The sequence below is a fragment of the Pseudorca crassidens genome, chromosome 8, assembly GCF_039906515.1.
Source record: "Pseudorca crassidens isolate mPseCra1 chromosome 8, mPseCra1.hap1, whole genome shotgun sequence".
In the NCBI taxonomy this organism is placed as follows: domain Eukaryota; kingdom Metazoa; phylum Chordata; class Mammalia; order Artiodactyla; family Delphinidae; genus Pseudorca; species Pseudorca crassidens.
Window position 1 is genome coordinate 105,553,897 of NC_090303.1, and position 16,647 is coordinate 105,570,543.

Sequence of the window (16,647 nt, forward strand, 5' to 3'; positions counted from 1 at the left end):
GAAAACTATAAGATGCTGATGAAAGAAATCGAAGATGACACAGATGGACAGACATATTGTGTCCTTGGATTGGAAGAATCAATACTGTCAAAATGACTATTCTACCCAAGGCAATCTATAGATTCAATGCAATCCCTATCAAATTACCAATGGCATTTTTCACAGAACTGGAACAAAAAACATTTTAATTTGTATGGAAACATAAAAGACCCCAAATAGCCAAAGCAATCCTGAGAAAGAAAAATGGAGTTGGAGGAATCAGGCCCCCTAACTTCAGATTATACTACAAAGCTACAGCAATCACAACAGTATGGTACTGGCACAGAAAAACAGAAATACAGATCAATGGAACAGGACTGAAAGCCCAGGAGTAAACCCACACACCTATCGTCAATTAATCTACGACAAAGGAGGCAAGAATATACGGTGGAGAAAAAACAACCTCTTCAATAAGTGGTGCTGGGAAAATTGGACAGCTACATGTAAAAGAATGAAATTAGAATATTCTCTAACACCATACACAAACCTAAATGTAAGGCCAGATACTATAAAACTGTTAGAAGAAAACATAGGCAGAATACTCTTTGACATAAATTGCAGCAATATCTGGGATTTCCCTGGTGGTGCAGTGGATAAGACTCCATGCTCCCAATGCAGGGGGCCTGGGTTCGATCTCTGGTCCGGGAACTAGATCCCACATGTATGCCACAACTAAGAGTTCGCATGCCACAACTGGGGAGCCGGAGAGCCGCAACTAAGGAGCCCACGTGCTGCAACTAAGGAGCCAGCAAGCCGCAACTAAGGAATCCACCTGCCGCAACTAAGACCCAGCGCAACCAAATAAATAAACATGTTTAAAAATAATAATAATAAATTGCAGCCATATCTTTTTGGATCCACCTCCTAGAGTAACGAAAATAAAAACAAAAATAAACAAATGAGACCTAATTAAACTTAAAAGCTTATGCACAGCAAAGGAAACCATAAACAAAACAAAAAGAGAACCCACAGAATGGGAGAAAATATTTGCAAATGAAGCAACCGACAACAGATTAATCTCCAAAATATACAAACATCTTATGCAGCTCTATACCACAAAAACAAACAACCCAATCAAAAAAATGGACAGAAGGGGCTTCCCTGGTGGCGCAGTGGTTGAGAGTCCGCCTGCCGATGCAGGGGACGCAGGTTCGTGCCCCAGTCTGGGAAGATCCCACATGCCGCGGAGCGGCTGGGCCCGTGAGCCATGGCCGCTGAGCCTGCGCATCCGGAGCCTGTGCTCCGCAACGGGAGAGGGAGAGGCCACAACAGTGAGAGGCCCGCGTACCGCCAAAAAAAAAAAAAAAAAAGGACAGAAGATCTCAACAGACATTTCTCCCAAGAAGACATACAGGTGGCCAAAAAGCACATGAAAAGATGCTCAACATCACTAATTATTAGAGAAATGCATATCAAAACTACCATGAGGTATCACCTCACATTGGTCAGAATGGCCATCATCAAAAAGTCTACTAACGACAAATGCTGGAGAGGATGTGGAGAAAAGGGAACTCTCTTGCCCTGTTGGTGGGAATGTAAATTGGTACAACCACTATGGAGAACAGTATGGAGGTTCCTTAAAAAACTAAAAATATAACTACCATAGGACCCAGCAATCCCACTTCTGGGCATGTATCCAGAGAAAACCATAGTTCAAAATGATACATGAACCCTAATATTCATTGCAGCACTATTTACAATAGCAAAGACATGGAAGCAACTTAGATGTCCATCAACAGAAAAATGGATAAATAAGATGTGGTACATATATACAATGGGATATTTTCTCAGCCATAAAAAAAGGAATGAAATAATGCCATTTGCAGCAACATGGATGGACCTAGAGATTATCACACTAAGTGAAGTCAGACAGAGAAAAAGACAAATATCTTATGACATCACTTATATGTGGACTCTTTAAAAAAAAATGATACAAATGAACGTATTTACAAAACAGAAACAGACTCACAGAGTTCAAAAACAAACTTACCGTTACCAAAGAGGGGGGGCCGCCGCAGGAGGGATAAATTAGAAGTTTGGGATTAACAAACACACACAAGTATATATAAAATAGATAATCAACAAAGACCTACTGTACAGCACAGGGAACTCTACTCAATACTCTGCAATAACCTATATGGGAAAAGCATCTGAAAAAGAATGGATATATGTATATGTATAAATGAGTCACTTTGCTGTATACCTGAAACTAGCAAAACATTGTAAATCGATGACAATATAAAATTTAAAAAAATTTTGAATTTGTTTAATTAAAAAAGTTAATAAATAAAAGAATTGGCAACAAGTCCTAGAGAAAAATCAAGCATTTATACTCACTCTAAATATAAATACTTTGAGGAAGGAAAGCCGAAGACTGGAAATTCACTAAGCTGGGTCACTGTCTGCACTGGTTCTGCAGAGGGCAGCGTATACCCACCACCCAAGGGTGCTGGTGCAGGAGAAGTAGGGGTGAGGAGGAGCAGAACTAAGGAATTCTAGAATCAGTGCCAAAACTGAGTTGTTTCTAGGGTAGGAGACAAAAATAAAGCTCCTGGCTACTATAACGTGGGTCCCTTTCTCAATCCAAATAAGAGAACATCTGATTAATTTAAAATAAAGCCAAAAACAAATAGACCAATGAAACAGCACAGAATCAAAATTAAACCCCACAAATACACAGTTATACCTAATTTGTGACTAAGGTCATAAATGGTGCTGAAGCAACTGGACACCCATGTGAAAAAAATATATACGAATCCTACTTTACAACGTACACGAAAAATAAATTCCAGATGAACTGCAGGTTTAAATGAGAGGAGTAAATCAATAAACCATTTAGAGAAAAGCACAAGAGGACATCTTCCTTACCTTGGAGTAAGCAAAAATTTCTTAAACAGGACATAAAACATACCGATCATAAAAAAAAATTCTAATAAAGTGAACTATATTAAAATTAAGAATTTCTGCTCATTAGAAGATATCATTAAGCAAGTGAAAAAGCATCCCCAGAATGAAAAAAAGATTTACTATATATACACACACACACATATGCACATGTATACACATATATATACATATACATGACCAAAGTATCATATCCAGAAAACATAAAACAACTCTCGCAAATCAATATTAAAAAGATAAACAAGGGACTTCCCCGGCGGTCCAGTGGTAAAGAATCTGCCTTCCAATGTAGAAGACGCGGATTCGATCCCTGGTGGGGGAACTAGGATCCCACATGCCGCGGAGCAACTAAGCCCGCGCGCCACAACTACTGAGCTCGCGTGGCGCAAACTACAGAGCCCATGCGCTCTCGAGCCCGTGCGCCACAACTAGAGAGAAGCCCGCGCGCCGCAACGAAAGACCCCGCGTGCGGCAACTACGACCCCGACGCAGCCAAAAAAAATAAGGAAAATAAATAAATTAAATAAATAAATTTGTTTTTAAAATAAGCAATTAAAAAAAAAAGAAAGGCTGTTACTTAGTTTTAAAAAATAAATAAATAAGTTTAAAAGTGGGAAAAAGACCTGAAGACTCTTCACAAAAGATTTCCAAATGGCCAATACACATATGAAAAGGTGCTGAAATTCATTATCATCAGGAAAATGCAAATAAAGTCTTTTGTGCAACAAATACATGACACTTACCAGAATGGCTAAAATTTTTTAAAAAAAGAAAAAAAAAAACAGAAAATACTAAGTGTCCTACAGATGGGAAGCAAATCACGCCTCTCCTACAGCGCTGGTGGGAGTGTAAATTGGTACAACCCACTTTGGCAAACTGTTTAAAAGTATCTACTAAAGATGAACAAACCCACAACCTATAACCTAGAGGTTCCATCCTTAGGTATGGACCTAACAAATGCGTCCACATGTTCACCAGAAGACATGTACAAGAATACTCGTAACCACAACCCGAAAATTACTGAAGTGCCCACCAACAGTGAAATAAACATAAATTGTGCTATAGTCACACAACTACAGCATTCGGGGTGAACTGCAACTACATACAACAGAGAGGAATTTCACAAACGCTGTTGAGTGAAGGAAATCGGACACAAAAGAGGGCATACTGTAAGGCTCCACTTACATAAAAGTTCAAAACTAAGCTAATCTACTAAAGCCAGGACAGTGCTTACTCTTGGTGGAGAGGAGAGCAACTGGACGGGGAAAAGGGATGGGCCTCTGAGATGCTAATACTAATTGTGTTTCACAGTCTGTGTTCAGAATTACACAGGTGTGTTTAAAGTGCTTCGAGCTGGACATGTATGATGATGTACTTCTCTGTTTATTTTAGCTTCAATTTAAAACTTTAAACGAATACGCCGTAGCAGAATCCACCAGTTCAGAATTTATACCTCTTTATTCCAAGATATGACTTGGCAAAGTGATTCTCAATTTTCTAGATCAAGAACTACACAAACCAGGCAATTCTCAAAAACCAAGAGACTGACTGAATTTGAGAGAAGTTAGTTAGAAGAGGGGAGGAATAAACACAAATGCACAACATGTATATATTTTACATTGCTATGAAAACATAAACAAACACAACCACAACGTGTTCTAGCGCGCCAGGAAAAGGTAAAAACATCAACGTAGACTCCTACGGCCGAGCCTGCTTCCCGACCCCTGCCAGCAGCACAGAAGAAACAGGGGGGACCAAGAAAGGATGACTTCCTTCAGAAGCTGCTTCCAGGGCACAGAGGACTTCTGCCCAGGCCCTCAATCCCACCCATCGCCGGCCTTCACACCCAAACGCAAGGTTTCGGGCTCAGCCCAAGAAGGGAGGAGGGCGACGGGTGAGAGGCGGAAAGGTGGGCGCTAACCCGGCCGAGGTGACTAGTCGGGCTGGGAAAGCGAGCCCGGCCACACCCCGGCGCCTGCGCGGGGCCACCCAGGTCCCGCCAGACACCCGCCCGCACACCTGTCTACCGTGCCAGGCCAGGGACGTGCCAGGCAACGGTGCGCGGGCCGCGGGACTGTCGTCCACCGCCTGGAGGGCCGACGCCGCTAACCCGGCCCGGGAAGAGCCCTGGGGGAGGAGGGCGCAGGCGGCCCCGAAGCACTCCCGGGGGCCGGACAGGTGACTCGACGGGACCGCGCCCAGGACTGAGAGCAGGTGGGCGCAGAGCGGGGGGCGGAGCCTGGGGGAGGGGCGCGGCGCGAGGCGGAGGAGCAAGGGCGGGGGCGGGGAAGCGGTACAGGGGAGACCGCGAGGGCCGCGAGGGGGAAGCGAAGGGGATGGGAGGGACAGGCGGGCGGCAGGCTGGGAGGGGGCGGGCGGAGGGCGCTCACCGTGGACTCTCGCACTTGGCTGTGGAAGTGCTGCTCCCGCGCCGACACCTCGTCCTGCCCTTCCATCCTCCTTCATGCCCGCCGCCACGCCGCCCGCGTCCGCGCACTCCACCGCACCATCGCCTGCCGGCCCGAGGGGCTGGACGGCCGCCCCGCCGGCCGGGACGGGAGCAGCCTGCCGCTGCACAGACCGCGACCAAGACACCGGACGCTGCCTCAACCGCCGCCTCAGAAGAAGCCGCTCGGGCTGCTGAGGGCGGGCGCCGCGCGAGCCGGGGCGGGGAGGGGGCGGGTCTTGACGTCAGAGGAAGGCGCCGCGCGTCAGAGGAGCGCGCCGCGACGCCTGAGGGGCCTGAGGCTGAGGGGCGGAGCCTGCCGGGCGGGGCTTGGGGGCCACGCCCCCGGGGAGCGGAGGCCGGCGGGCGCAGGCGAAATTCCGCAGGGAGCGCGGTGAGGAGCTAGCGGTTGGGGTCGGGTCTCCGGGCGCGTACTCCCCCCGCCGGTGAGGGTGAACTAACGGAGGTGGGCGGGCCGGCGCGCCGGGTTAGCAGGCGTTTATCCTGTATGGCCGCAGCAGTCAGCGCCCTTCACCAGCACGAGCCCCGCCTGCAGAGCCCTCGGCGGCATCCAGCAGAAGGCCTCCCGCGGGAACTGTCACTCCGCCAAAGTAAGTAAAAGGTCGGAAACTGGTTGTTTCTGGACGCGCTTTGGGCGGAAACCTGGCTTCTCTGGGTCTGATAAGCGGTTGGGCCGCCGCTGGTCTTGTGCTTCCCCACCTGGAAAATGTAGATAGCCCTGAACGTGAGGCCCTTGCCAGATCCGCGGGCGGCCCAGTACTGGGGAGTTTACATGACCCTCCTGAGAGCCTCCATGGTCCGTTACTTTGGGGACGGCCAAACATGCCACATACAGTACATAAGTCCCCTACCTACACATGAGTTACGTTGGAGAGCGTTAGCAAATCTAATTTGTTCGTTAAGTCCAAGAAGTTAGCGTAGGTAGCAACTAACACAATTGGCTCTTTACCGCTGCTGTTAGGCTTGCTTCCGGACACGGTAGTACTGTCCTCCATACAGTACTGTACAGTAGAGTACACAAAAGCACAGCTACTTGTAGAGGATGCACGCACGTGACAGTGTACGCCAGTCACGTGAACTACCTTACCTGATTGGACGTTCCAACACACGTTCATATTTTTGAAAGTTGCAACTTGAAGGTTCATATGTACGGGACTTATTGTAATTCACCCCTATTCTGCATTAAGTACTTTTTTGTTGTTGTTTGCAATAAAAATGAATCTGAAGGAATATTTATCATTTTACTTTTGGATTTTGGGCATATAAGTCACTTAAATTGCTATTGGCTGTGATGTTTGGCATCTCTGAGAATTCTTAGGAAGGGAGAAAATCTACAAATTGCTTTCAAATTATTTTTATGATATATGTTACTTTAGATTTTGAAGTGTCTTTTTGTGATTTTGAATTAAAACTTTTTTCACGACTACACCTTTTTTTTTTATGGCCCCTGAGAAGCTTGTAGGCCTCCACATACGGTGCCTATAATGCCTTATGCCAGAAAATGGCGGTGGGGACTTGGAGAACATGAGGCTTGTTCTGAGCCAGTACTGCTGCTGCCATAGGCTGATAAGAATACAGGAATAATTTTCAACTGGTTACACTCAGTGTTCATCTCTATTTTTTTGAAGTCCCTGAACCCTAAAGAACCTGGGAAAGATAAAGAAGTATCTGTTTTTCTGAACACCCAGCTTCTGAGAGCTGGGTTAAATACCTGTGTGAAGTGACCTGGATAATTTCTGGGGTAATCTCTCCAGATCAGAGGGTAGTGAGATCTGATTTTAAGATGTGACATTTAGAAACATATTCCAGAAAGTCAATAAATATGGCATTTCTGATCTTTCTAAGCCAACGCTCCAGCCATCTAGACCTTTTTATTTTCTTTTATGCAGCTGTCTGTAAAGGTTCACTCACCTTTGATCTTAGTTGTTTCCCTGTGTTTGGTACGTACAACACTTAGCCCAGGGTAGTAGACCTCAAAAATGCCCACAAGCTCTTCCCTGTACACTCACCCCTTTGCCTTGTGGCTTTACCCCTCCTCCCAGCAAGGAGTGGAGCCTATTTTCCACCCTTGAATCTGGGCCTGGACGTGTGACTTGCTTTGGCCAAAGGGACATTAGAAAATACGAAGCTGTTGAGAAGTGCTTGTGTGTTAGGGCTTGCCCCTTCTCACGACCCCTGGGCACCCTCCAACTGCCATTGTGTAAAATCGTCCCACCCAAGCTGGTAAGGGGTGTCCCAGTTAATCTCTGTCACCCCAGCTGACACCCTCTTTTCTGCATCCCCCTAAAACGTGAATTCCCCCAAAACACAGTTCTTCCCCTCTGCTGAAAGCACTGTAATGCAGTATTCTCATTACCTGTAGAAAAAATCAGACTCCTGAACTGGCATTCAAGACCTTGACTTTGGGGCCCCGCCCTGCCCTTCCAGCTGTTCCCACTTCTCTCTCTAAAGAACCCTTTCCTGCAGGCTGGCTTCCTCCTCTCTCTAATCCCCTGGGCCTTCCCATTGCCAAGGCCCGGAACTTTTACCCATTCCATACTCTCTTTCCTCCTCTTCAGATTCCGTGCTACCACTCTTTACTGTCCACACCAAGACATTCCTTCTCCAAAAAGTCTTTCCTGGCAATTCCAGTCTCTTCATTCACTCATTCGTTCAAAACCATGAACACACCATGGAAAGAATACTGCTTCAGTCCCCGCTCTGGGGGTGCTTACAGGAGGAAAACAGAACGTACAGCCATCCACCTGACACCTGGCACACACGACCTTATGTTTTACCTCAGCGTTTCATGTGTGTGTGTCTATCCACAGTCAGAGTACAAGCTCTTTAAGGTCTGGAGTATCTCTTCCTGCATCATGTAAACCTCCATGTATTTCCTGCAATACCTATTAGAATGCTTTGCCCAAAGGACAGTTTACGAGTATTTATTGGTCAATAGATTAGTTGCCCTGAGAAATTCCCCAAAAACTTCTTCAAACTTCAGTAAGTCTTCAGATTTCTATACCAAGGTAGATAATTGTATGGGCATTGCCCGTGTGGGCAACATTACGACTTATGTGCCCACAAATGAGAATGCTGCTTGTTACTAAGTGCTCCAGTTTCACTATCACGACGTGTCTTTGAACCTGCCAAAATTCAGGATGGTTTCCTTCATTCCACTGGGCCTTGCTTTGATTCTCTTGATTACAGTGAGATCAAAGTTTTGAGACATAAGGACATAGAGACCAATTTTTTTCTTGTCTTTATGCCCCATACAAAACGAAGCCAAGCAATGTTCAGATGTAAGCTGAATTCCTTCCAGCCTCTATTAAAGGGCTTCTTTTTTTCCTTTATCCAGATACTCACAGCAAGAGAGTTAAACAAGCAAAAGTCTAGAAACAAGCCAGCTGTCCATCTACAGTGGAAAGCATAAACAAATTGTGATGTGTTCACGTACTGGAGTTCTACCCTGGCGTGAAAAATCCACGAGCCACAGCTGCAAGCAACAATATGGGTGAGTCTGTGCAACAGCACTGAGCAAAAAAAAAGTCACAGAAGAATACATACAAGCATGATTCCACTTACATAAAGTTCAAAGCCATGCAGAACTAAACAAGATATTACTTAGGGATTCAAACGTGTGGTAGAATTAAAAAGAAGAGCAGTGATAAACCTCTAAGAAGGAAGGTCAGAGGAGAGACTGGGCAGAGGCATTCAGAGGGCTGCAAGAGGAATGATAACACTCGTTTCTTACATGTGCGGGGTGGGGCCAGGGGTCACAGCGCCTTGTTGCATTGTTGTTTAGGCATCGTATATGTTGCATAAACTATGTCTATCACTATTTAAATAAAGGAATTGTTTTAAGAGGCACCACTGTCTGGTAGCCTAAACTGTGGGTTCTCTGCCTCAGCTTGACCCCTTGCTAAAGGGAGCATCTTAGAGTGGAGTCAACACCAAGCAAGGATTCTGGAAACCAGGTTCCAGCTCTGCCAGGTGTGGCCTTTTGGGCCTCGCTTCAGTTACTGATGCCTAAGGTCCTTTCAAAACTCTGTTTATGGTTTTCAAAGTTAATTTGGAAACTTTCCACACAGCCCTGTGTTTCGGCTGGAGTTTTCATGGGTCAGAGGAAGAAGCGAACGGGCATTGGTTGCTTAGCTCCAAACCCGAGTGTCATCCTGAATTGCACGCCGCCCCTCACGCCCCAAAGCACACCCATCACCAAGAATTGTCGCCTCTCCCACCAAAGCACATCTCAGGTCAGCCACTTCTCTCAGCCCTACTGCTACCTCCTGGCCAGAACCACCCTCAAGTGGCCTGAGCCATCTCCCCACATCCCCTCTTCCCAGCCCCTCGTCTGCCCCCCACCAGTCCAGCCCAAGGGATAAGCACGGAAGTCAGACTTCTCCCTCCCTCCCCCCCCCCAGCTTCCCATCTCTCTTAGACTCAAACCCTAACCTGCCATGGAAACCTGCAGGGACCCCGGACCCTGCCCTGCCCACCTCCTCAGCCTCCTACCACGGCCCCACTGCCTGTGCTCTTTTGTCCGCTCAGCCCAGAATGCGCCTCCCCTGGGTCACAACTGCCCCCTTGTCACTTCCACCGCAGCATGAATGTTATCAACGCGGAGAGGCATTGGAGACCAACCCAGGTGCTTGCTCAGTTCACCTTGTTTCATTTTCCTCAAAACAGGACCACTGAAATTATTTCTGTATGGGTTTGTTTTCTGTCCAGTCTAATTTGTCTGGTTCACTATTTTCAACACCAAGCACAGTGCCTGGCAAGTATTAGGAGCTCAGTAAATCTTTCTTAGATAAAGAACTTAATGTGTGAATGGGGGGGGGGGGGTGGGAACTAGCTTTTGTAGAATAACCAGTACATTCCAGGGGTCTCATGCATTATGTAATTTAACCATCACAATAACTCTGTGAAGTGGGTATTGTCGGCTCCATTGTACCATTGATGACACTGAGGAGAGGGTAAGCGACCTCACCTGGTTCACATAGTCCACATTCAAACCCAGATCCACCTGACTTACTAACTCCTGTCCTTTCCACAGAACTATTGCCCCTCGCCACGCAATAGAACCACAACCTGGCTTCATCGTGGGTGACACGGAGGAAAACTCCCGGTCCCTCTGTTGGACGTTCTGCCCTAACCACTCACCTCCCCTTCCCCCGAAATTATTCTGCCCTCATTTGTGTGCCTGAGTATGTGCTCAAGCATACCAGTAAGTACAGGCTCCCTCTGCCCCTGGATCTGCAGGAGTGGTGTAGTAGTCAGGGCTCTCCAGAGGAAGAGAGCAATAGGGGGTACAGAGAGATAGACACGAAAGATAGATATACAGATAGATAGATAGACAGACAGGCAGACACAATATGGTTTCTAATTCCATTCTCTAATGAAGAGCCAAGGTTCCTTGGGAGGTGGCTGCTTCTAGGGCTGGGGCAAGAAATATACAAGGTGAGCCTGGAGCATCTCGTAGTGCCAGAAAATAGGAAAGTGATCAAGGGAATTCCCTGGCGGTCCAGTGGTTAGGACTCAGTGCTCTCACTGCCAGGGCCCAGGGTTTGATCCCTGGTCAGGGAACTAACATCCCACAAGTCTCACGGTGCTGCAAAAAAAGAAAAAGGTGATCAAAAACCAAAACGATGAAGGTATGGGGTATGACAGAGGGACACAGGCGCCAACCTGAAAGAGTTCCCAATGGCCAAAGCAAAAATAATTCGAACATCAAAATAAATAGCAAAGTATTGGGTTAGAATTAAAGTATAAAGTAAATATTCATGAGTCAATACTGATATAAACAAATATTAATTTAGGTAAATTCTCCCCCACAAAAAAGTGGAGCTTACCTCCGCGCCCCTGAGTGTCGCTAGACTTAGTGACCTGCACCCAAAGAACAGACGAGAGAAGGAAAAGTAAAGTAACTGCGGTGGAGAAACCTGGGGGTCAGTGTGAGCGCCATCAGAGGCGAGTCACGTTGGCAGCGTGCACCTTTGATGTGGGCTGATGAGAACGGCCCTTCACCCATGAGGCCTTTTTCCCAAAACGCACACCCTCAGTCCAACCATGAGGAAAATGTCAGACAAACTCACATTGAACAGCGTTCTACAAAATACCAGACCAGTACTTGTCAAGGTCACCAAAAACAAGGGATGTTAGGAAAATCATCTCGGGCCGTAGAGGAGGCTAAGGATAATAATGTATCAACATTGGTTCATTGGTTGTGATAAATGTGCCGTAAGTAAGAGGAAGACAGCGAGGGGGCCTGGGTACGGGGAACACAGGAACTCTTATTCTCTTTGCAACTTTTCTGTAAATCAAAAATTTAAAGTTTAGTCTTTTTTTTTATAAATTTATTTATTTATTTTTGGCTGAGTTGGGTCTTTGTTGCTGTGCGTGGGCTTTCTCTAGTTGCGGTGAGCAGGGGCTACTCTTCGTTGCAGTGCACGGGCTTCTTATTGCAGAGGCTTCTCTTGTTGCAGCTCACGGGCTCTAGGCGTGCGGGCTTCAGTAGTTGCGGCACACGAGCTCAGAAGTTGTGGCACACGGGCTTAGTTGCTCCGTGGCATGTGGGATCTTCCCGGACCGGGGCACGAACCCGTGTCCCCTGCATTGGCAGGCGGATTCTTAACCACTGCGCCACCAGGGAAGCCCCTGAAGTTTATTCTTTAAAAAGGAAGAGAAAGAATACCAGATACTTTGCAAAATCTCCAGGAGGACCAGAGAACCAAACTTTAAGGAAAGATGCCCCAGTCAAGAGCTGGTCCCTTGAAGACACCAGTGCGCCATTTCTGAGTGTAGACACACAGCCCACCCACGGCTTATCTGACGCTGGTCACTTCTAAGACTTCTCCTGTCTGGACCCTGGATGTGGCCCATTGGCAGAGCCCGGGTCATGAGCACACACCTGAGCTGCAAAGGAAGTGAGTGCTATTTTCCACTTCTTTCATGGCGTAGACTCCCTGCTTCATAGAATGGGGGATTCCCTTGACGTAGGAAGGGGCTTCGAGTATTGTTCAATCAAAAGGAATTATATGGTCCAAATACAAAGTTCTCTAATGACCCAGCATAATCCAAGTATAAAATCTACACTCTAAAGAAACAAATGGGCTTTAGAATTTTGGTAAGTGATGCCCACCCAGTCATGTGCCGGAGACCCCTGGCACTGGCTTGTGAACGCAAGTTGTTAATTTTCAGGAATTTTGCAAAGCCAGTCGTTAAACACAACACTGTTTAAAACTAAATTACATAAACTTACACTTAATTAAACTATATTTTTTAAAGGTAAAAAGTACTGAAAATCCATCGTGTCCTAATTATTTTATTATACTTTCCTTGAGTCTGCTTACGTGTCCTTTACAACGACGTGCTGCTCCTTGCTCAGTGACCTCACATTGGTAGCCGAGGTTGGCCGTGCTGGGAGCATTTCGACCGTGGAAATCAGCAAATGCTGCAAGTCAGGGCCCTTTCCCTCCCCCTTGTAGAGCTGGTTATTAGATACAGCATACCAGCGGAGCCAGCAAAGATTTTAGAAAGAGCCTAAAATGAAGATTTTCCTTATTATGGGCTGAAGTCAAACAACAGATGATCAGAGTTGGCATCGTTTCATGGAAACTGAGCGAGACTCTTGCCTGCTGGAGGTCATCCCAAGTGTCTGCAGAGCTGGACCCAGGGGGCTCCTGAAGGGGAAACAGGATTTTTCTCAAGAAAGCAATTCTAAATCTGTGAAAGTAAATCAAAGTTTAGAAACGTCCATTACTCCGCGCTGATGAAACACTGGCAGTTCGTATATTTGTTGGTGTTTTAAAGGGGCAGAATAAAGCCATTATTCCCTAGTGCAGGAGGGGTAGCATGCATGGGTCCAGGTTCAGGGAGGGGATAGAGGTGCTGGTCTGTGTCTGTTCATTTCCTGGGGCCACCGTAACAGAGTACCCCAGACTGGACAGCTTAAGCAACAGAAATTTATCTTCTCACAATTCTGGAGGCTGGAAGTCTGAGATCAAAGTGTGGACAGGGTCATTGCTCCTGAGGCCTGTCTCCTTGACACGTAGATGGCTGTCTTCTCCCCGTGTCCTCATACGGCCGTCCCTCTATGTGTGTCTGTGTCCCGATCTCCTCTTCTTATAAGGACACTGGTCACATTGGATCAAGGCCCATCCATACGACCTCATTTAACTTAATCACCTCTTTGAAAACCCATCTCCAAATGCAGTCACATTCTGAAATACTGGCGATTAGGAGTTCAACATGTGAAGTTAGGGGGACACAGCTCTGTACAGGGAGCACGTGAAAGTCTATTCCAATTGCCACTCTTCTCTCAGGGAAATAAACGGCAAGGTCAGCCACCAGAGGGAAGAGTGCGGAGTAGTGTTTGAGGTACTGGGAGAGAAAAGGTGGGGTCGTACAGGAGTGGCTGGGGGAAACACATGTGACCTCTAAGCAGCACTAGGCTCCAGTCAAAGCCCAGGCACCAGGCCTCTGCTTCTGACCACCCACGCTGCCCCGTGATCCCTGGCCCAGCTCAGCAGCGCAGTGCCTTGGATGCTTGGCCTGACCTCTTGTGAACATCGTCAGATGAACTGAGAGTTTGGTAATTAGATGGGAGAGTGGTTAGGAATGTGGTCTCCAATCTCAGAGTCCTGGGTTAGAATGTCAGCTCCACCACGTCTAGGTTTCAGGACCGTGGACAGGTCACTTACCTGCTGTGCCTTTTCTCTCATCTGTAAATGGAAATAAAGATGCCTGCCTGATACGGTTATTCTAATTAAATGACACATCCGTAAAGTGCAAGGACACAGTAAAAGTTAGCTATCATCCTCACACCAGTATTTGAAAAGCCAGAATCTAAGCATGGCTTGTGTGACATTTACACATTGGGTTATATATCGATGTTTATGAAATACAAGTTTCTAAGAAATGCATAGCAAACTTGTAACTTTTACACAGGAGATTAAAGACTGAAAGGATGCTTTAAATGCATGAAAGAGCTTTAATTTGCCCAGAAATTGTGTGGCTGTAGTGTCCATAGGAGTTGAGAGTTGAGGACGAATCAGAGGAAACGAAGGGATGTGGACCTGTAATTAGCTGGGGGGAAATTACAGGGAAACATGGGAATTTAAATCCGCAGCTAAAAACAGCAGCATCCTCCTCCACTTCCTCTTCAGCCTTTGGTGTCAGTTTCTCATTTTAACAAGATTTCATCTTAGGGTAATCGTGTGAATTTCACCATCCCCGGCTAACTCTCCTTGAAGTATAAATAAAGAGATGATCAAGCGGCTGCTAGTAGGAGAAAGGAGAGAAGAGGCATGAATAATTCCTGTGTATTCAGGATTTGGCCTTCTTCACCCAGTGTGCTGTTGGCTTAGTTTAGTGTGTACCCTCGGGCCCCCTACCCTGTACACAATAACCATCTGACAGCCACGGGAAAGCAGGACCCCAGGAATTCCAAGATAAGAGACTTGCACAGACATCTTTAAAGTTCCTTCCCCCGCCCAGGCAGTGTAGACACAGAAACACCTTATCTCTGACTGAGAGGAAGCCTCGTTTCCCACCCAGGACCCCGGCTGAATGGCAGGAAGTGAAGCAGGAAGAACACGTGGGCGCATGTGGCAGGCGATCCAGGAGGGAGACGGGCGCACAGAGGCCCAAGGAGAGGACAGGATGCGACCTCGGGCGCACCGCAGACTCCGCCTTGTTATGAAAGCCTAATGGCGTGAGCAACTCCAGCCCCGTTAAACGTCTGCCGACCAAGGACAGGAGCAGGCCCCCGCGTGAGGTTCTGGCTGTGCAGGTCGTGCTCCGGCCTTGGCACAGGTCATGGCAAGGAAGCTGCCTGGTTGGGGGATGTTCCGACTGGACAACCAGTTCATAAACTGCCCGAGGAGGGGGCACTGAGAGCTTTGGGAAATGGATGCTGAACTTTCAGCACCTTCTACGCTAGCTTTTAAATTGCACTTTCTAAAGAGGAAAAAGATGGAAACATGAGGAAGCCATACTTGGGAAGGTAGTCCTTCTCCACTGGCCCTCAGGCCCGTTCTGTGGGTGCACCCGGTGGGGTAAAGGTTTCTAGCCATTCCTCCAGATTTTTCTGCTCATAAATGTGTCTTTTAATTACACAGTTGAGATCTATTTTGCTACGTGATGTTTTTATTTAACGGTGTATCTTGGCTATCTTACATGTACAGATCTATTCCATCCTTCTCACCACGTAGTCATCCGTTGATTAACTAGTCCTTATTGCATGTATCTAACCAACTGCATGTGGATAGACATTCAGATTGATACAGGCTTTTTGTTTTGTATTCCTATGTAAATGATGTCGTGCATAGATCCTTGTACATATGTATTAGCACACGTGCACAGACCTTGGAGGCGATCACCCACCTCCCACTTGGGAGCTTCCAGAAGGTCAAAGCAGCCCAGATGCTTTTGGAAGGCTACTTCATGCCCAGGCCCCCTCCCAGCAGAGGGTTCTAAGGGGGACCGGGGGGGGACAGAGCCAGAGCTACCTGGAAGGGGGGTGGGTTGCATCCTGAGTCCCCACTTGCCACCAAGCCTGGGTGGGGAGACAGTGCCTGTAGCACGTCAGGGAATTCACCAGGAGAACGCAGACCTCATCCAGGCCCCCCCAGGGGCCGCTGGCTCCGAGCCCTGGAACAGGCCCCCTGAGGACAAGTGACATCAGCAGCCTGGGAGCTAGACTCTCCCCTCACCGCTGAGATTTAACCCCTGAGAGCCCAGACCCAGAAGTGAGCAGGTGCAGGTGCAAAGGGCTGGGTTCAGGGGTGAGTCCATTGAGAGTGTCCTCTTGTCCCCACTTTATGCTTTCCTGGTTACTCTCAAATGTTTGTTTTTCCAGATCAACTTTGATATCATTTGTTATTACCTCCGAACCCCCCAAATACTCTTGGTCTTCAGTTGGAATTGAGTTATGGGAGAACGGACATTTTTTACAACATTTGAGTCTTCCTGTCCAAAACAAGGAATATCTTCGTCTGTATCTAAGTGAACTGACATCTTTCTATCAGCTCTTGGCTCTGGGGTGGCAAGCCACACACGGGGGCCAGCAATATGTGAAGTTTCTCTAAGACCCCTCCGTCTCTCCAGGCTTGTCTGCCCCAGGGCAGATCACGCCCGAGGAGGCAACCTTTCTACACAGTTAGCCCAGGTTCACTGTCACGGTAGATGTCTCCTTGAAGAGCCAGCTCCAAGCGGTTGGCTGTAACCTCACCGGCACCAGGCGGTCCCTCTACCAA

At 47.3% G+C, this 16,647-nt stretch overlaps 1 protein-coding gene and 1 long non-coding RNA gene across 6 annotated transcripts in view; one reads left to right on the plus strand and one right to left on the minus strand.

Moving 5' to 3' along the window:
- LMBR1 (limb development membrane protein 1) overlaps positions 1–5,607 on the minus strand; it is a 162,742-nt gene extending 157,135 nt beyond the window's left edge. For 3 of the 5 annotated variants that reach the window (XM_067747581.1, XM_067747580.1, XM_067747579.1), the window contains exon 1: positions 5,334–5,605. In XM_067747581.1, the coding sequence (XP_067603682.1) occupies positions 5,334–5,399 (66 nt within the window). In that variant the 5' untranslated portion in view covers positions 5,400–5,605. Of the gene's footprint in view, positions 1–5,333 lie in introns of all 5 variants that reach the window. The other 2 variants (XM_067747583.1, XM_067747582.1) reach the window with 2 other exon arrangements.
- A 100-nt stretch (positions 5,608–5,707) lies between these two features.
- The window catches only part of LOC137229516 (uncharacterized), a 33,257-nt gene continuing 22,317 nt past the window's right edge, over positions 5,708–16,647 (plus strand). The window contains exons 1-2 of the long non-coding RNA XR_010945734.1: positions 5,708–6,000; positions 8,748–8,903. This is a non-coding gene — a long non-coding RNA (uncharacterized lncRNA). The remainder of the gene's footprint in view (positions 6,001–8,747; positions 8,904–16,647) is intronic.